At 39.7% G+C, this 20,908-nt stretch overlaps 1 protein-coding gene across 11 annotated transcripts in view; it reads right to left on the bottom strand.

Annotated features, from left to right (window-relative positions):
* The window catches only part of NRG1 (neuregulin 1), a 1,032,964-nt gene that overhangs the window by 118,313 nt on the left and 893,743 nt on the right, over positions 1-20,908 (bottom strand). For 2 of the 11 annotated variants that reach the window (XM_032618345.1, XM_032618344.1), the window contains exon 1: positions 252-918. The exons of the other annotated variants lie outside the window; for them this stretch is intronic. In XM_032618345.1, the coding sequence (XP_032474236.1) occupies positions 252-918 (667 nt within the window). Of the gene's footprint in view, positions 1-251; positions 919-20,908 lie in introns of those variants that run through there. 11 annotated transcript variants of the gene reach the window in all.

Below are 20,908 nucleotides of genomic sequence, written 5' to 3'. Positions count from 1 at the left end.
CCCCAAATTTAACAATCCAGGTAGAGGGAGCTGCTGCTAGAGCATCCGTTCTAACCAGCAGTTCACATGGTCTTTTCACTCATCTCTCCACGCCACCCCGGAGCATCCCAGTCACATGATACACTTAAACCAAACCATGCCATTAAAATCCAAGAAGAAAAGGACACAGCTACACACTCTAGAGAACACTTCTGAGGACCTCAAGCCCACCCCTCTCCTTCACACATCATCATCCGTCTGTCTCTACTTACAAAGTTTAGGAGCAGTCTGGAGATTAGTTTCTGTTGCTTGTGGCTGAGTGGCTGCCTTGGGTGTTCTCACCTCAGGGTTCCGAGTGGGTGAAGGGAAGGATGGAGCAGTGGATGGCAGGAAAGAAAAAGCGAAAATACGATTCTTCGGGGTTGGTACCGCTGAAGGCTCCAAGGACACAACGGCATTGTCAGCTGGCACTGTAACTTGAACCTCAGTTTCAGAGTGAGCCCTAGAGACAGGTGAAGTGTATGCCTCAGATGATACCCACACAGCTGAGGCAGCAGTTGGATCCAGAGAAATAATAGGGTCCTGGCCTAACCCTCCGGGGTCAAGGTGAGTGGGAGAGTCATACTCAAAAATCTTGTCCACAAACACCCACTTGAGGCCGGCGATGCAGAGGCAGAGGCTGACGAGGCAAGCCAGAATGGGGACGATGCAGATTTTCTCTGAGTTGAGGCAACCTCTCAGGCGCTCAGCTTCCAGGCAGACACAGCAGGGAACAGCCAGGCCCACGAGTCCCGGGGACCTGCCATCTTCCGTCTGGGTCTCCGGCATGTCTTCTGCTGCCGGAAGCCCATCCAGAGATGGGTCTGCGCTCAGCTGAGTGGAGGGGCTGGAGGACCTCTCAGCAGCTGCCTCGGACATGTCTGGGGGAGAAATCTCCATCGGCTCACCTCCAGAAGGCCTGGCCTCCCGCACCGTCCATTACCATCCCCCAACCAAATGATACAGCATCTTACAGGGGGAAATCGATAAGTCCTCCAAGTCCAGAGCCATTACCGAAAGCAAGAGGAGTTCAGGAGGAAAGCAGGCGGAGAAGAAAAGAAAGCCTCTAGCAACTACCAAATAAAAGTATATTGTAATTCTTTACTGCTGTTTCTGGGCCACTTTTGCAGTTCTTTTAAATGCTTCTCCAAAGCATCCCGGCTGGTCAAGAAGGACAGAGGCCAAAAGAGAAACCGAGCTGATCTGTTGGTCAGTTAAGTAAACCAGTAGCCCAAACTGAAAGGCATGTTTCTCACCTCGAGCATCTGAAACTGGGGTCTGCTCAGATGGAGAAAACAACTGTCATGCAGGAGAAGTAAAAGCAAAAGCAGGACCAGCGGCGGCGGCGGCGGCGGCAGCAGCGGCGGCGGCAGGAGAGGCAGCAGTGACAGTAGCAACAGCATCCTGTTGTGTTAACGCGACGGCTGAAAGGGGCTGAATCATTACAGAGCAGCAGGTGCCTGCCCTCCGAGCATCACTGCAAACAGTCTCATCGCAGAGGGATCTGAAGGCGAGAGCGCGGCCAAGAGGGGCGGTAACTGCGCTCCCCGCCCTGCCTCCACCCCTCACCCGGCAACCAACTATTCTTTGTCCTTCCCGAGCGCTCATTCACTTTCTTCCCCTGCGGCTCTTCCCTTCTTCACCGTCTCTCTACCTTCCTCTCCCCTCCTCCTCCAAAAGCGTTCTCTCTCTCTCTCTCTCTTTCTCCCTTTCTCTTTCTTTTTCCTCCCTCCTCTCCCACCCGCCTCCCTCCATCCGCACTCTGGGGCTGCTGGCTGGTCTGAGTAAAATCAGTATACCCAGCAACACGGGACTGCCAGTGACTTCCTATTTTATCCAATTAGAAGGAATAAAGGCCATCAAATCAAAGAGAAGCTGGCAGGCACCAGTTAAGCTTAGTCCCCATGGCCCCCAACCCCGTTCGCCTCCTTCTCTTTTTTTTTCTCCCTACCGAAGCTGCCCCAGTTTTCCACCCCAACCTTGCTTGCTCTAAGTCTTGCTGGCTCTCTTTCCTGCACCCACTGTTGGGTCAGAAAAAGCCAGCGATCGATGCTAGCAATCTAACAAAGCTGGGATGGGGCGCAGCGGGGGAGGGAGGGATGTAGGTGGGACCTTATGGGTTGGACCTGAGGCTTGGCAAAGTCTGATATCTGATTCCTCCCCAGAGAGGTAAGCTTTTCAACAGCAATTTCTTCCTGCCTGCTGCTGAGAGATAGCATTCCTTCCCCAGCCCTCTAATAAGTTTTGTACACCAAGAGGACTGTTATTACCTGAATTTTCAACCAACAGCGAGAACATTTTTTTTTTTTTTTCTAACCATGGACAGCTCTGCCTTCAGCCCTTTTTGCAATGACCGGGTTAGACTTGGTGATGCCCAAGCGTGAAGTGCCGAGTGTATGTTGGAGGATGGGGTGCTAGGGGAGGGGAGAGAGGTTCATATGTCCCCACTCTGGTCCCCTTTAAATTTCCATTGCCCTGTCCCACTCACAGCAGTCCTGGACTAATGTCCAGCAAACAAGAAATGCCGGTAAGTAATAGAGCTACAGAGGAAGCAAAGGCGCCCACTTCATCCTGAAATTAGCCTTCATTGTGACTCCACACTGTTGGACGTTGAATTCCCTGGGCACTGTAATATATACCACATGTCTTCAGCTATAACCGCACTGCAAAGATTAAGAAGAGTTTTCTATAAGAGCATGCCTTTGGGGTTAAGTCTCAGTAGCTTTACCTTACAGATAATTTCGATGCTGACTTTTTTCTTTTTCCTTTTAAAACAGCAGTGGTTAAAAGACTGGAAGAAATGCACTGTACTTTAATAGAGTCCAGGCTGCCCTGACCCTCCAGTTCGTTGTGTGTCAGCACACGCGATACGCATCTGAATCTCTAATCCACGCTTTACTGTGACTGGACACCTGAATTTCCAAGGAACCATTTTGCTCACATATGTCAACAGGAGTCTTAAAAACTGTCTCTAAATCCATACTACATAACCATCATGTGAGTCCCAGAAGCAATAAAATTTAGAGCTTAAATCCTGAGAGAATCTGCTTTAAGCACATTATGGTTTGTATAGCACAATCTCCACTGCTTTGAAATATTTTTAAGCTCTGAGTGGGCATGAGATAATATTATCATTTCTTTCAAAACTAAATTAGCCCGTAATTATAAGTGATTTAAAGGGTAGTAATATCTTTAAATGTGTTTGCAGTACTATCACTAACAACGACAAAAGCCTGAAGCAGTTTGCATAATTGTAATTATGACTCTGACAAACTTACGGGCAAAATGAATTATCCTTAAGTTCATCTGTATATAATCTGCACTTATATACCGGTAACTGGTACTTTAAAATAATTCATATGCCTACTTTCTAGCTTTAACTATTTGATTTTAAAGCAGAGATGTTTCTTAAAGATTCTAGCAATGGACATGAAATTTCACATCACAGAAAATCTATATGGAGGCAATTACAGTATTCAAACTGAGAGGTATTAAGATTTTAATTATCAATATTCATGTAAATTCTCAAAATCAATATAGGCAAGTAAATATTTGTGCCAAATTAGAATAATTTATAATTCCTTTAGGTATCACCCAGGTTAAATTTGTGGTACTTAACTCCTCAATTCTGCCCCAAACCAATATTTCACTCAAGTATAATATACTGGCATTTCACCCACAGCCAAGGTCACCTAGATTTCAAAGACCAAAATGGGGTTCAGGTAGCCCAATCAGGCAGCTAAGAGAAGACACTGAAAACAGTAACCTATAGTTAAGAAGAGTGGTCCTTCACTTGCACTAATGACAACTAGTCACCTCACCTCCATCATTAAGAACAGACGTACTCAGCAGACAAAGAAATGACTGGGCACTGCTCTAGTTGTCATATTAAAGGTGACCAACACTTACAAAGGAAAAGAACAGATTAGGTAAAGGCGAGGACAGAACTTCGGAGACAGAATCCTGTCGGCTGCCACGGCTGTTATTTTCCCCTGGACTACACAAATCAGACTGTGGGATGTGTATGTGCCCTCCCTGGAGATGTAGCCTATGAACACTGTGGCTTCTTGGAGCTAAGATCAGCTTGCAGGGAGCCAGCAACCTATAAAGTTGTTTCCCATCCAACTGGAAGGTAAACCTAATTGAGGAAAGGGAGTAGGACAGGAGGTAAAGAATAAAAGGAATTTTCCATTAGTTCTACCCTTGAGACTACGAGTCAGAAGTTGCCTTTATCCCTTTACCAAATCTCTATAGCAATAAAGAAGTGAGAACAGGGTAGTGTGAACAGGATTAGGGATCAGAATTCCGTCCAATAAAACATGCATGTTTGTAGGAAGAACTGCAAGTACACCTCACTTTAACCCTTTAGGCTCCATCTCCAATAAAGCTCAGGAACACCCATATTTCCACGTCCCTCTAAAAGATGAACAAAAGACAGATTTCCACTACTTTTTAAAACCACATTACCACCTCCTTTATAACAACAAAAGCTACTTTTTTTTTTGCTGTACACGGGCCTCTCACCATTGTGGCCTCTCCTGCTGTGGAGCACAGGCTCCGGAAGCGCAGGCTCAGAGGCCATGGCTCACGGGCCCAGCCACTCCGCGGCATGCGGGATCCTCCCGGACCGGGTCACGAACCTGCGTCCCTCACATCAGCAGGCGGACTCTCAACCACTGCGCCACCAGGGAAGCCCCCCAAAGCTACTTTTATTGAGCTCCACCATTGTGCCAGGCACTCTGCTAGGTTCTCAGCATACATGATTTCTGACCTTCGCACATCCTGTATAGTACATATTATCTTGAAAATAATTTTTAAAAAATGGACTCAGGCAGCTTAGATAACTTAGCCATGGACATACAGCTCTTAAGTAACAGAACCAAGATTAGAACAAAAGTCTGACTCATGCTCTTTCTACTGAAAAATACTGTTTCTCGTTTTTAATCAAAAGAAGGCATCTCATTACATATTGCTTACCTATTACTTCAACGGGAAAAATAAGTGAACCAGAAAGTGTAACCATGAAATAGGCATTTTAATTTTACCTTAATGTAGCTGGTAAATGAACTTAAAGGTGCCTAGTTTCCAAAACAAGAGGCTTCTAAAATTCTGCCTAGGGATTTTCAGAAGTTACAAGAATTAAGCATAGGTTTTTAAAATATGATCTATTTACAGTTTCAATTGAATGAGCTCTTGTACAGTCTCAGTTCCGGGATTTTCCTTGGAAAGCTATTTCAGTTACATATTGCTATGAAACAAATTGCCCTGAAATAGCTTAAAACAACAACCACTGTGTTGTATCTCACTAGCCTGCAGTTTACTGGGTTCAGCTGAGTGATTCTTCTGCTCCATTAGATGTCAGCTGGGGCTGCAATCCCTGGAGGTGTAACTGAGCTGAAACATTCAAGATTCACGCACATGACTGGCAGCTAATGCCACATGGCAGCTGGGAAGACAGCAGGGACTGTTGGATGGTGCACCAACATGTGGCTTCTCCATGTGGCCTGGGCTTCCCACAGCATGGCAGCTGGGTTCTGAGAGGGTGCAGCCCAAGAGGGAGGAAGTGCAAGCTGTAAGTCCTCCTTAAGACTGACTCTGGAAGTGGCACGGGCTATGTCCACTGCATCCTGTTGGCTAAGCAGGCACAGTGCCAGCTGAGATTCAAGGACAGGGGAAATAAGTCTTGATGGAGAGTGTGATGAAGAACTTGCAACCACCGTTAATCCACCACGGCAGTGAGGAAGTGTTAGTAAGTCAACCTGGCTCAAGAGAAGACTCAGTGATGTAGAGTGGAATTCGGCAGAACCAAGTCAGCACACACGTATTTCTGATACACAATATTCCAGCTTCCTCCTAAACCAGCTTCAGTGAAGGAAGCAATCCTATTATATCATCCAATAAAAAATACTCAAATTCCTCTGCTACTTCAAGTCAAGCTAGGCGACAGCTTCTGCATTCATTTTATTTAATTATCAGAAATATTTAGCGTAACTCCAGGAGATGAAAGAAGATGAAAGAGGATGACCATAGTATGTAAACTTATTTTCTCTTTTACATTTTGTTTTTGGTGTGTTGGCTATTTCACTCTGAAAACATTTAACTCTGAAAAAGTTTACCCTTTCTCCTTAAGTTTATGGCTGAAAAAGTAGAATTTACTTTGTGGCATCTAAAACCATGACGACAGCAGTGATTTCATTTTTGGATTCCAATCTTTGAAGATGGCTATGTATAAGTTGTAATGATTTATTCATTTGCTAATGAACTATGAAATCACGATTTTCACGAGAAAGCTTCAGGGCCTAAAAGGATCCCTAAAACTTGCTGCTTCTTATAAGAGGACCAAGTACTCAAATGGATCCCCTATCCTCCTCCCATCCATCTGGAAATCTTCCCCATCTCACATCTCAGCTCCTCCATGGAGCCCTTCCGTGCTCCCAGGTCACAGACACAGCATTCCTTAACGCTACTTTTATTGGGGCACATCTTCCAAGGTGTTATTATTACTATTTTGCGGTACGTGGGCCTCTCACTGTTGTGGCCTCTCCCGTTGCGGAGCACAGGCTCCAGACGCGCAGGCTCAGCGGCCACGGCTCACGGGCCCAGCCGCTCCGCGGCATGTGGGATCCTCCCGGACCGGGGCATGAACCCGTGTCCCCTGCATCGGCAGGCGGACTCTCAACCACTGCGCCACCAGGGAAGCCCGAGGTGTTATTGTTTAACTATGTTATGTATATAGGACCGAAGGATGTAATATCTTTGAAGACCAGGAGGTCTATCAGTATCTGGCTGTCCCAAACTAGAGCTCTGCTATCCGTTCAATACATACATTTTGTTTGGTTTTATTTTTAATTGCGATTGAATTACACAGATTACGGCACCTCTAATAAACTGGCAGACTTTTTTCATGTCCACCTATCTATTCAAAATACCCTCTATACTCCCCTCCATTTTTTCTAATCTTTTAATGTCCAGTTCAGATACGTGCTTATCAAATTTTTATGACTGTTCCCAAATACTACGCCTTTTATGAATTTATCTTCATTTAGGGAAACGCTGTTACCCCAACTATGCTTAACTCTCAACTACCACAGATCATTTCAGTGGATGGAAGGTTGGAAATAACCCAACATTTAACTGTTTTTCCTGTAATTCTCTCTTCAACCAAACAGAAAAGTTCTCGGAGGGCAAACCAAGTCCACGTGCTCTTTGATGTTCTCCTACATTATTCATAACGCTAAACAGGTGAGATGAAACTCAGGTCACCTTACTGGGCAGGTACTTTTCTGCCCACTTTGAGGACGAGTCAAGAATCTGATTCTACTTTATTTTCACCCAGTGAAAATTATCTCAGAAAAGACTTTTTGACTTAATTGTAAGAATTATTTTGTGAGGATCTGTATCTAATATTTGTTATTGACTCTGGGTCTGTGTCCTCATTTTGTAACAAGATGATCAATTTACTCTGGCACATTTTGTTCTTTATAAGTTTAGATCCTTTGATCTTCAGCTACAGCTCAAGAGACAGTAAATGATGTCAAAGATGAGGATGTGAGAATTTTATATAGAAAGAGGTTTTTATTAAATCTGATGGTTATAATGTGTTTACTTTGAAAGAACCTATTATTTTCTCACTGCCCGTAAGTAAAATCATTAGTTATATACAAATGGTTGATTTTGGTTTTAGTTTTACACGTCACCTTTCTTTTACAATGACCCTGAACATGTTTGAAACTAGATGGAGATGGTGGCTGCACGTCACTGTGATAAATGCCAATGAATTGTTCACGGTAAACGGTCAATCTTATGTTATGTGAATTCCAACTCAATAAAAAAAAAAAAAAGACACTGCACACTCGTCATGGTTTCAGCGTCCCCAACATTTACTGTTAAAAGGAAAACATAGTCTATCTGACCACTTTTACTAGTGGACTGCACTAAAATAATGAGACTTTGTCATGTATAGGTTGCCCTTTCTTCTACAAAATCTTAGTAGGTCCTGTAGCATTGAATCTCTGACAATTATTAATTAACTAAGGACTCTAAATTGATGTTGATGATGCAATACTGCATCCCAAGGAACTCAGAAGCACAAAGACATAATAAATTGATGTGTCATTGAGAGTTTCAATTCAAAAGAAGTTTTATGAGAAAATGAGGCAGACTTATAACTCCAGCTCATTTTATGTACTCAAAATATTATTTCTCATTGCTCAACACCATTCCATTCCCGTATCCAGAATATACCAGAAATATAAGCAAAAAGTGGCGAGAGAGTGGCAGTTATCTAACCATCTGTATTTTCAACACAGTGTGCTTTGTTTTGAGATGTGTGATAAACTCATCACCGGAAGGTAAATTCCATAAGGGCAAGCACTTGTGTCTGTTTGCATCACTCTATCCCTACTACCTAGAACACGCCTGGCGCACAGAAGGCACTCAGTTAAGTATTATTGAGTTAATGCATCAAAATGGAAACTCTGCTAAAGAGGGATGTATAAACTATGGAAAAAATATCTTAAAGACATGGATATGCCATACAGAGTTCTATTCGGGTGAATAAATGCAAATCCTATTAAATTACGCTGTGTATGATGGAAAGAAGGAAAATCATCTTTATAGTGACTACTCTGAGGTTATATGGATGGATGGTCATTCATAATGTTTAATAGAGCAATATATGTGGAATCAGTTGACTTGAACTTTGCTCTGTTTCATGAATATTCGCTACTATAGGTTCACAGCACAGAGCAGCACAGCTAAGAGATAATTTCTGTTTGTTTTATTCTTAAATACTGTGGCAAATGTCACAAAAAATACAAGGGGTCATCTGTGTTTTTAAGTGCATGGACATGTATGATCTTATGTAAAGAAAATCATAAAGGCCGTACTTTGATGCAGTAAGAGAAATTAAACATAAGGAAGAAATACCTCTGATAATCAATGCTAATTTAATACAAATTCAGTAAAGTTTCAAAACATGGAAGTTTTTGAACTTGATTTATACTTAGGCACTAGCTATTTGTTTATAGCTCAGTTGCTGGTCAGCTGACTCTATAAACTGGTCCCCAGATGAATCAAAAAATGTAGTGTAGAGCATCTCACTCTTAACAAATGCCCTAGAAATTTGTTTTTTAAATTTTCTGTTTCAGGTAGAAACTGTTGAGCATGAGATGGTCCACATGTGAAGGCAGTTATGAATTACTCATAAGAGAGTACCATCTTCTCAAGAGATTCTGAAACGTCACATAAAGCCACGTATAAAATAAGCCTTCACAATTTACCTGAAACAAAGGAAGCTTGTGGAAAGGAATGATCTGAATCGTTCTACTTTTAAATACAATCCAAATTTGTAAATCTGAAAAGACTTCAGCCAGAGGAAACGTGTTAACAATACACATTTTCCTTAGAGTCTACACAGTTCTCTCCTTGTTGCTGATCAAAAGAAAAATGTAAAGCTCCACCAAAGGGAAAAAAAGGGAGTGATAAAAATATATGCAGTTTCTAGAACTGATTTGGCATTCCAGAGAGCCGTCTAACCCGTGCTTCTGTTGTAAGGTCATAAGCCTTACGATACTGATACAAGCGGAAGCATCCCGTTTAAAATCGAACGCCAGCTCTATATTTTTCTGCTATTTCTCAGTCCAAGGGGTGGGAACTCTTTCTGCATTGCTGCAAAGTTTTATTACTTTAAAACTATGAATTTGAAAGTCATAAGACAAAAATATCTTATGATTTGACCTCCCATTCAGAACTTCCTGTCATAAATCGTACCATGTATTGCTAGAGGCAGATTTGTTTAAGAATGACTTCTTTTCTCTCTATCTCTGAAATTATGTGGAGTGAAAGGATGTAGCCTTAATGCAAAGATGAACTGTAATCTCAAGAACAGTTAGATTTCAATTTTTCATTGACTATTGGAGCTGGAACAGCCCTCACCCAGGAATTTTATCTTATACAAGAAGGAAAAAAACAACAACAAAAACCAGTCTCCGAAGATAAAAATAATCTGCCTGGAGCACCAAAATTAATTTCAAAGTCAAGACTGGAATTCAGGGCTATTGCTTCTCCTCTTTCAACTCATTTCTACAAAGGGAAGTTCTTTATAGTTATGTACTAACCATGTAGATATCCTTGAGTTACTGCCAGACAGTGGATGGTTTAGATTTTCTATCATTACCGCCACGGGTTATCTCTATAGAAACATCTCACTTTGACCTTTTACTGCAACTGTTTCTACTTGGAACTTTAATCTATATAATGCTCCCATGACCACTTTTGGTCACAACTCTAACTGAATATTCAGACCCTTTTTCTGGAGGTTATTAAGAAACGAATATTCATATTTAGACTCATTCAACAGCATTTCATCATTAAGGGGACACACAGAATGTGGGCTCTAATTGCTTACATGAGAAGGTCCAGAATAAAGAACCTAGAGATTATCATACTAAGTGAAGTAAGTCAGACAGAGAAAGACAAACATACGACATCACTTATACGTGGAATCTAAAAAGATGATACAAATGAACTTATTTACAAAACAGAGACAGACTTACAGACGTGGAAAACAAACTTATGGTTACCAAAGGGGAAAGTGGGGGAGGGATAAATCAGGAGTTTGGGATTAACATACACACACTACTATATATAAAACGGATAATCAACAAGGACCTACTGTATAGCACAGGGAACTCTACTCAATATTCTGTAATAACCTACAGGGGAAAAGAATCTGAAAAAGAATGGAGATATGTATATGTACAAATGAACCACTTTGCTGTACACCTGAAACTAACACAGCATTGTAAATCAACTATACTCCAACATAAAAGAAAAATTAAATTAAGAAAAAGAAGGTATAGAATAAACAAACTTTAGTGAATGGAAGGGAGCTTATCCTCAGGAAAGAAGACTGTCACTGCAAAATAGGGATCAGCCCAGTATTACTGCGATGAATGATTCAAACACACACAATATCGAATGTTGTCAATATCTGAGAATTGGTGAGCCAGGCTCACATCCTCTTTTAATCTGGAGAATTAGAAGTCTGGGACACAGGAAGGAGTGACTGTCAGGAAAAGGAAAAGGAAGGCTTCTGATGACTGAGTCATACTCTGAAATATGATGGCTAGAAAATCCCAGGTCCAAATATGAAGACTTATTCCAGAGAAACTTATATTCTATTTGTTGACATAATCCATCACCTATGTATTATTTTAAATAATGTAATAAGACATATACCTCATGCATGCTGGAATATCTGGAGGCAAGATGCATTCACATATGCAACTTACCTGAAATTGCATCAAAAATAAAAAGCTGATTGATAGATAAATGGATACATATTTGATAAAGCAAATATGGCGACTGTTCACACTGTAAAATCTAGAGACTGGGCATACATCGTTTACAAGTCATTCAACTTTTCTGTGTGTTTCAAAATTTCATAATGAAATGCTAGAAAAAGTTTAAAAAGACTTTTTCATGGCCGTTTCTGACTACCATATATGTAGTATGTTTTATTATAAAAACTCCTAAGCCGATGCCATACCAAACCAAATAATCTACCAATTCCACATTTCGGTAACCTGCACTCAATTATTCTCCCTCCTCCACTGCACGACGCCTCCCCACCCACCTTCCCCCACCACACTTACTTTAAGATGAATTCCAAAATTATATCAAGACTATAAGATTCACCATAATTTGAATCATTGTCTAATGACAATGGAGTATCTTTATAGGACAAACCATTAGCTGCTGCAGAAAATCTAAGAGCTTTTCCTGACCCCACCTCCCAGACCATTCATTTATTGAGAAGGGATTTTCTTTTTTTAATGTGATACTTCACTCACTAGGGATTGGAACATCTATGAATAACATGAATGGGGAAACTGTACAGTTCATTCTACTGACAAAATCAGAAAGGTTGGACAGTAAGCTTCAGTTGGTTGAGGAAAAAAAAAAAAAAAGAATCCTTTTATTGTTAACGACACTCCCATCCTGAACACATCTTTTTCAAAGATCAACTGGTCAGTGGACACTATAAGGCCAAAGGCTCTGATGTGGAAGTTGAGTTTCTCCACTGCTGTATTTCCCACCCAGTTATGCATACACATATTTTATAAAACTATTAAATATTTATGACACAGTACAAAGCCCCTCTAAAAGCATCTGTATTTAACTAAATCATGTCACTGACAGCAAGAGGCATGCACAGCAATTTAACCTAGCAGGAAAAGTACTTCTTTCACATCTCACTGCAATGCAGAGAGTTTCAACCATACGCTTATTTCTGTCCCCACATACCGTCCGTAAGAAGGGAAAGCTTAACTTAAGTGGTTCAAAGGGCTTTTAGACAGGCTTCTCAAATGAAACATAAATCTTTTGAAGTGTTTCTCAAAAATTCTTTCCTGAGGCTTTGCCAGGACTCTGTCACTAGAGGTCAGACAAATAACCCATCCTCAGGTTGTCTCCTTAACCCCAGGTTAAATACCTGGATTTAGCCCCATCTTTTCTTATATCACCACGTCCTTTCAAATGTTTGCCGTAGTCTATTACTGACTGATGTCAAAGGCATCCAAAGAGTACCCATGTCCAAGTGCATCCCTCTCAGTCTTCCCTTTACCCACAAAAAGACTCCAAGTTTCAAATGAGCATATCAAAAGTTAAATTGTTAACCACTCATATACCCTAATATCAAAGAATCTGTTGAGACAAGTACTAATACTTAAGCGTTTTTTAAGGTACCTAAGCATTTGGTGATGCAAAAGAACAGCAGAGAGAGCTCTGACATGAAAAAAAAAAAAAGTGCAAGAGAAGGCAAAACATCTTTGGCATCTTAGGCTGAGCTAACTGTACTCGTGGAGACAGAAGGGTTCAAAATATCCTCTGGCTGGTAAAAAAAATGTGTTGAATGGGTACAAAAATAATTATTTTAGAGATATGTATGCTGTCAAAAAATCAGGGCTAAATGCTTGAGTTGTCCAACTCAGAATGAAATATTACTGTTATTCAGCCAACATACAGCAAGTGATTAGGAAATTTGCTGCTCAGCATTTAAACTAACTTCTTTTCACACTCTGGCAGGTAAAAAATGGAAAACCTCAGGGTGACCTGCTTCTCAAAAGCAGATTGCAGATTTTAAAGTCGTGGTATTTTATGTAACGAAAGTAACTTACATTTCTAAAGCCCCACAATATATGTTAATTTATCTACATATCCATTTACCCATCCATCCAAAATAATGTTTACTAAGTGGCCGCTTATGTCCCTGGCGTCGTGCTGAGGTTTATAGATTTGGTAGCAAGAAGGTAAAAGAAGTTCCACCCCATAATCTCTCTTTTCTCTGAAGTAGCAAGTGAGGTTATCTGCATGATTCAAATTTTGAGCGCGGTAAGGTCTTAGTCACCTTGGAAAACAGATGAGAAGGTTGACTGTAAAAAACAGAAGCAGGTCAGACATCACGGCAGGTATTAGATACACATCAGTCCTTCTTCATAATTCTCACTATCAGGATCCTTACTTCTCCTCTTGAGAATTATATTTTGAAAGTGCAACCCATGGAAGAAGACTTTAAAAAAGTCACTGGAGGGCATTATGCTAAGTGAAATAAGTCAGACAGATAAAGACAGATACTGTATGATATGACTTATACGTGGAATCTAAAAAATACAACAAACTAGTGACTATAACAAAAAAGAAGCAGATTCACAGATACAGAGAACAAACTAGTGGTTACCAGTGGGGAGAGGGAAGTGGGGAGGGGCAGTATAGGGGTAGGGGAGTAAGAGGTACAAACTATTAGATATAAAATAAGCTACAAGGGGAATTCCCTGGTGGTCCAGTGGTTAAGATGCCACACTTTTACTGCCGGGGCTTCAATCCCTGGTCAGGGAACTAGGAGCCCACAAGCCTCGTGGTGCAGCCAAAAAAAAACAAAACAAAAAGCTACAAGGATATATTGTACAACACGGGGGATATAGCCAATATTTTATAATAACGATAAATGGAGTATAACCTTTAAAAATTGTGAATCACTATAGTGTACACCTATAACATAATATTATACTTCAACTATACTTCAATAAAAAATGAATTTTAAAAAGTGTCACAGATGGGCTTCCCTGGTGGCGCAGTGGTTGGGGGTCTGCCTGCCGATGCAGGGGGCGCGGGTTCGTGCCCCGGTGTGGGGGGGGTCCCGCGTGCCGCGCAGCGGCTGGGCCCGTGGGCCGTGGCCGCTGGGCCTGTGCGTCCGGAGTCTGTGCTCCGCGACGGAAGAGGCCACGGCGGTGGGAGGCCTGCGTACCGGAGGGGGGAAAAAAAAAAAGTGTCACTGATAACATAAGAAATGATTTTTCTGTTGAGCTCTACAGGACCTGGACCCAAACAAGACTGAAGTGGGGCGAGAGAAGGAAGAGAAAAGAACACGAATAAATACGATAATGAGAAGGTTAAGTTCACACACATATCACAATCTCCACTTTGGACATATTTACTTCTCAAATCAGTGTACCTTTTTCTTTTTTTTTTTTAATTTATTTATTTACTTTTTCATCTTTATTGGAGTATAATTGCTTTACAATGGTGTGTTAGTTTCTGCTTTATAACAAAGTGAATCAGCTATACATATACATATGTTCCCATATCTCTTCCCTCTTGCGTCTCCCTCCCTCCCACCCTCCCTATCCCACCCCTCTAGGTGGTCACAAAGCACTGAGCTGATCTCCCTGTGCTATGAGGCTGCTTCCCACTAGCTATCTACCTTACATTTGAGTGTACCTTTTCCTGATGCCAGAATTTAATTTGCAACATCAGGCGATCCACTTATTTATGCTGTGTGGCTTAACTCTGGCCACGATGAAATCAACCTATTCAAATGATGTTGCCGGTAAGCGCATGAATCAAAGAACTCTAACCTACTACACACCGTAATGCCCCTCTATTGTATACTGCTTCTAATATGAACAAGATGAGGGAAGAAGACATGCCATAAACCTAGAGATCAGCAGGAAAGTTTACTTTCTCTCTTTCAAGTATTACTTGGAAGAAATTAAATCAGTATTGGGAAACATTGTGTGTTTACAGCAAGTTCAAAATTATCCATATTAAAAAGAAAAGGGAAAGTGTGGTCTTTAATGACTCTTCTGCCACAGATTTCCCACATATTTTTTAAAATGTGCCTTTTCTCAGTTTTTCCAGATCCGTGCTAGGTCGATCTTATCCCTGCTGGCTTTGAGAACTTCATTCTTTCATTCACTAATTGTTTCCTAAGTGCCTAATATGTGCCAGGCCCTGCACAAGACTCAGAAAGAAAGAGGGAAGGAGGCTGCAGTGGTTCCTGCTTCCAAGGTGTTACATAAAGGACTTCATTTTCCTAATCCCACTCTGGCACGAATGCAAATACTGCAGAAGTGAGAGTCCATTGTCTTAGAATAGATTCTATTTGTGTGGTAGACAGACTGTGGAGTGATTAAAAAAAAAAAAAAGAGACAGAGCCCAGCAAGAAATGCTGTTTGTTGTATATGCATGTCTAGGTTTCTCAGATTTTCCTTCACTTAGGATCCAGTTACGAAAACATTTACTTCTGAGAGCATTCTGTTTTGACGAGTGATGGAAGAAGAATGCAGAAATTCATTTCCAGAAGGGACCATGTCCTGGCAAGAGGCCTTTAGAAGTACCGGACAATAGGAGGCAGAAAAACCTAATCCATCTATTTCCATTCTCAGAAACTATCAAAACAAAACACCCATCAAAACAGACTGGGCTATAGTAGAAATCTGATGGTGGGTTGATTTTTTTTTTACGGTTCTTTAAAAAGTTTTTTCCTTGACTGTTTTTGGCGGGTGGACTAAAATAAAAATATATATATATTAATACATTTTATTATCTTTTTGATGAAGACTTCTTATTTACTGGTGACGCCAATGCACAGTTTTAAATTTAGTTACCCAAATTTCCTGAATTATTAAGGAAACATTTTAAATGCATAGAAATTCTGACATTTCAAAATATAAACATCAAAAAGAAAAAAGTATATTACATACATACAGATTCAGATCTGAAGATCTGATTCAATAATTGGTTGCTTGTAGAAGCTAGTTTAATCAATAAAGAAGGTCAACGTGATTGAAAGAAAGAAGTATTAAACATTCTGACTAACATTAGTTCTGGTAACTACCTAGGCTCTGCAAAATCACTGACGTGGCAAGACTAAAGATGACCAAATAAGCTTTACTAGTAAAGTTATAAGTTATCATCCTCATAAATATATGAGCTGTTCAAATATGAATTGATGGTAATTAAAGAAACCAACAATAAAATGATCAGAATTAATATCTTTTATCAAATTAGAAACATTTTTCCTTTTTTCAATTAATTCTGATGAAAATTTACAGAGCAATCCACTTATTCAACATCTAAATCAATTTGAATTTTTTTATCCTTACAACATAATTTTAATGCTAAACACTGTCATTCTGTGAATTTCCAATAATGGTATTGCATATCCAATGAAGAAAAGGATATATATTGGGGTGGAACTTTCTTATTTTATATTAACGCTGAAGGTGCACTTGAAAGAACATTGCTGAAACAGTTTTTACTTTTTAAAAATGGTGTCCCTTGCTTAAGTGCTAATATCCCTTATGCTCAAAAATAAAACATTAATTTTTAATTCTATAAGTAACACGTGAAAGTTAAAAGTATGATGTATATTTCTTACTTTGCTCTTAACATATTAACATAGCATTTCCCCTTCTTCATTTCCAATCCAACAAAGTGTTATACCGTCAAGATACCTAGAGCATCAGGTATTATCTTTAACCAACATCTCATCTCCTTATTGCTCTTAAGGACAAGTGTACACACACCCAAAAAGTCAGTGAATTCTGTGCAAACTAAAAGAGGTTCTTAAAATGAGGAGCAAATTAGATCTAATTACGGGTGATGGGAGTTTCGAAAGGTCCTAGATTAACATTACAAGCACTTTCCATGGTAAATTAAGCATGCAGTTTATTCAGCAAAGATATTGTTATATATCTTGTTTATGTCTACTATAAACATCATAAGCATTCCTTTAGCATTTAACCCAGTGATTAATGCATCTATGATGGAGTCAGGTTCTAATTAGTGAGTAACTGCCTGCAAATATTTCCACAACTGTTCATCTCCCAACTCTTTTACCTGACTAACAGAGACATGCTTACCAAAGTCTAAGGGTTCATGTAGTTACAGGAAACCAAATGCATTATTCATAAGGATGCACAGCCTAGAAAGTTCGGCTATGCCGCTTACCCTAGCGGTAGTAGGCTCTAAGCTATTGGCAACAGGAAGCTTGCCAATGCATTAGAAAATGGGATTGAAGGGATCCCTGCCAAATAAAATAGCTAAGTAATAACAAACGTTAAAGAAGAGCCTTGGGGGTTGGTGGGAGTCCTGAGCTCACCGCTGAAGCACAGTTCAGATCACCAAGCTTTTGCAGTCAATGCAGAAAGAATAATACTAATTAATTCTTTGTGTCTTATCTTTCTTGAGTGCTTGCTTTTTAATTAGTTATACATTGTTTTTTATGAATGTTACTATAGTATCTGTATACAAATGAGAAAATTACAATGGCTATAAAACAGGTATGGCGCACAGTATCAGATTTCAAGTGCAGGTAGAATTAATTCTGTATTTGTACTGTCCACCCTGTTTATCAATCCATAATCACTGTTTCAGTGATTCTGGACAAATCAGTATTTTTTTCCCCTTTGATTTCAAAGAAAAAGAAACCTGCCACAAAAAAAGCCATAATTTCTTATTCTTCCTGTGTTCAAAACTGATATATTGCTTCAGAGATACCGGTCATGACTTTAAGTAGATTTTGAGAGTGCCACTCAAGTTTCATTTTCTGTTTAATCGTGGTCAGCAACTTGGAATTTACACCACAGTGCAACAAAAGGCTGCCTGCTTCAAATGTTAACAGCAGCAGGGGATGAGAATGCCATTTGCCTGGGGGGGAAAACACTAAAAACGGACAAAATAAGTCAATCTAAACACACACACACACACACACACACAACTTACTGTAGGAACTGTTAAAAGCAAATAACCTTCCATATCAATCTGACATTGAAACAAAAAGCTACGGTTTTTATTCTGCATCTCAAAATTGATCTGAAAATTACCATCAAAATCAAGGATGAAGTAGTTGAGGCTACGTATCACATATTAACGATTATTCTTTTCTCTCTTGAATTTAATATTTAATGCATATACCTGTTTATGTGGAGGAGGGGAGGCTTATGGTATTCCTTCTAAATGATCCAAGTACCTAACAAATATAATTTGTTACCAAAAACTCTAGTTTTAACGCCTTTTATCATGGTAAATAGGCATACATACTTCTGTACCTTGCTCAGGAACCTTGATTCATAGAACTGATTTGGTCCAAGTGATAAAAGTAGCCAAGTGGTAAAAGTAGTTGCAATGATCACATGGCCTTAGAGATGTATGATAGAGGTCACAAGGGGAACTCTCTGAAGGTTTTTCTTTCACCCTCTCCCTCTACTATCAGTGCGTATAAAGAACACAGGACATGGGGTCAGAGAAGCTGGCATGGAACTTGTTATATAGCCTTGACAAATACTGAATTGTCTGAGCCTCTCAGTTACCTCATCTATCTAACCGGACAAATAATATCTATTCTCAGATGAAAGTACCTGACACATGGTAGGTGTCCAGTAAAAGACATTGTTACACTTCGTTATTACTTTTTTAATGATAATAAAAGAAAAATCAACCTTATTAGCGCCACGGCATTCCCTTACTCCCAAACAGGTGACTCTTCAGCACCACAGGGAGAACAGCGACCAACCAGTTAATATGTAGATTTTCATATAATTTGCAATAATCCCATCTAAGGTGAAACACAGTCTTATACATCACCATGTAAACAAGTATTTATCAGAAAATGAAGAAACCTTCAAGATATAAAATCCAGAAATAAATTTAAAGTAGAGGTGTATGGAGTGTGAAATGCTCCTCAAAATGTTAAAAGCTCTAATAAATATGATTTAAGCCAATGTAAATTTTTCAACTTTGATTTTTAAATATTTAAATACATTTTTCATGATTGAAGGTTTAGGTAGTTTTCCTATAATTACACATATGTACAACTTTTAGAAATCACGATAATCTAACTAAAAAAAATCATCTCACTATTAATGTTCATATCCGTTTAATAAATACTTCCTGGGAACCAGCATATTGGTGTGTTATGGGAATGGAAACACAAACCAAAATTCCTTCCTTCAAGACCTTATATTCTGGTTTGGGAAGTGATGTACATACCTGTGACAATTGTTAAGTGGCAAGTTTGTTATCTGAAGAGCTAGGAAATCACCAAGGGAGTACGGCTGGGCCTTGGAAGATAATCTAACATCTGGGTGTAACAAATCATAAAGTTTGCTTTTATTCTTTGATTAGACAAAGACTTTTTTTTTTTTTTTTTTTTTTACAATTTCAGAGCAACATTTTACTAGAATATACCCAAGTCTTCACTTCTTCTAAAAAGGTGGGAGAGTATGACATTCTTAAAATTATTGAGACTATAGCTGACCCTATTCTTCGTGAAGACTCTCTCCACCAGAAGCCTCTATTAGACTTACTTCTGAATGCACTTTTTACCCAAAAGGTCACAGCCAACATTCTAGAAACTTGAAGAAAAAAAAAAAAAGCAGAAAATTTTACCATAATACTAGTTTCTGTGTGTATATATGTAGTGGATGTGATGTTTCATTTCTATTTTTGCACTAAGCTTAACAGTTTTAAATCTCAGTTCCCTTTACCTGCAATGTAAAAACATTTTGAAAGGTTCGAATAAACCGCCTATGTGTGCTTGAGTCACCTATTTGCTTCCTAAAGCTTATCTTGCTTTCACACAGCTTCATTTGCACATACAAGGTAATTCTCCTGCCCCCGTGATCTGTTCATTCTAAAACACACCCAGAACTCTTTGTATGGTTTATTTTTTCACAGATAACTTGAGGGAAGTCTAAACAAAGATGTATTTCTGCTCTGGAGCATTAGAGACGTGAAATTAAGAAGTTTCTACAAGGAAGGAAGAGGAAAAAATCCATCTGGGTCAACTAAAGGGAAATGTACAGACTTTGTAAAATATCTGTTATGGCCACTTAATTTTTTCTCAGACATATTCCCTTCATATCACATTTTATCATAAAGATACCCTGGTCTGGGGCCTCCCTGGTGGCACAGTGGTTGAGAGTCCGCCTGCCGATGCTGGGGACACGGGTTCGTGCCCCGGTACGGAAAGATCCCACATGCCGCGGAGCGGCTGGGCCCGTGAGCCATGGCCGCTGAGCCTGCGCGTCCAGAACCTGTGCTCCGCAACGGGAGAGGCCACAACACTGAGAGGCCCGCGTACCGCAAAAAAAAAAAAAAAAAAAAAAAAAAAATACCCTGTCTGACAAGGTGGGCTGCTCCTAGCACATTTTATTACAGGGGGGACATGTTAGATTTTACAGCATTTAAAAAAAAATTTGCAGCAACTTCCTTCTTATAGTTCTGTAGACTGAGAATTATAAATAATCATGATCTGTTCTCATAGTTATCTTATTATGAATGGCAGGTATTTCTATAGGTTGATGAAACAGATCTCTGAGTTAAAATGCAGGATAACAATTGTATAGAACATTATAAAATAACATTTAATATCTTATCTCCTGCAGATTTTTCTCTTAACATATCTTCATTCCTATATGGGGAATTTGTAGTCAAAAACTTGATCAAATGACGCAGAAGCTTCTTGTCAATTAGTCACTGTTCTCAAGCAATGAATTTTAAGAAAATTGAGAGAGGAATCATTTTAAAGGATAATTTTGCTTTC

The sequence above is a fragment of the Phocoena sinus genome, chromosome 21, assembly GCF_008692025.1.
Source record: "Phocoena sinus isolate mPhoSin1 chromosome 21, mPhoSin1.pri, whole genome shotgun sequence".
NCBI classification, from domain to species: Eukaryota; Metazoa; Chordata; class Mammalia; order Artiodactyla; family Phocoenidae; genus Phocoena; species Phocoena sinus.
The sequence above is the reverse complement of the archived record's forward strand: the minus strand, read 5'-3'. Positions and strand labels throughout refer to the sequence as shown.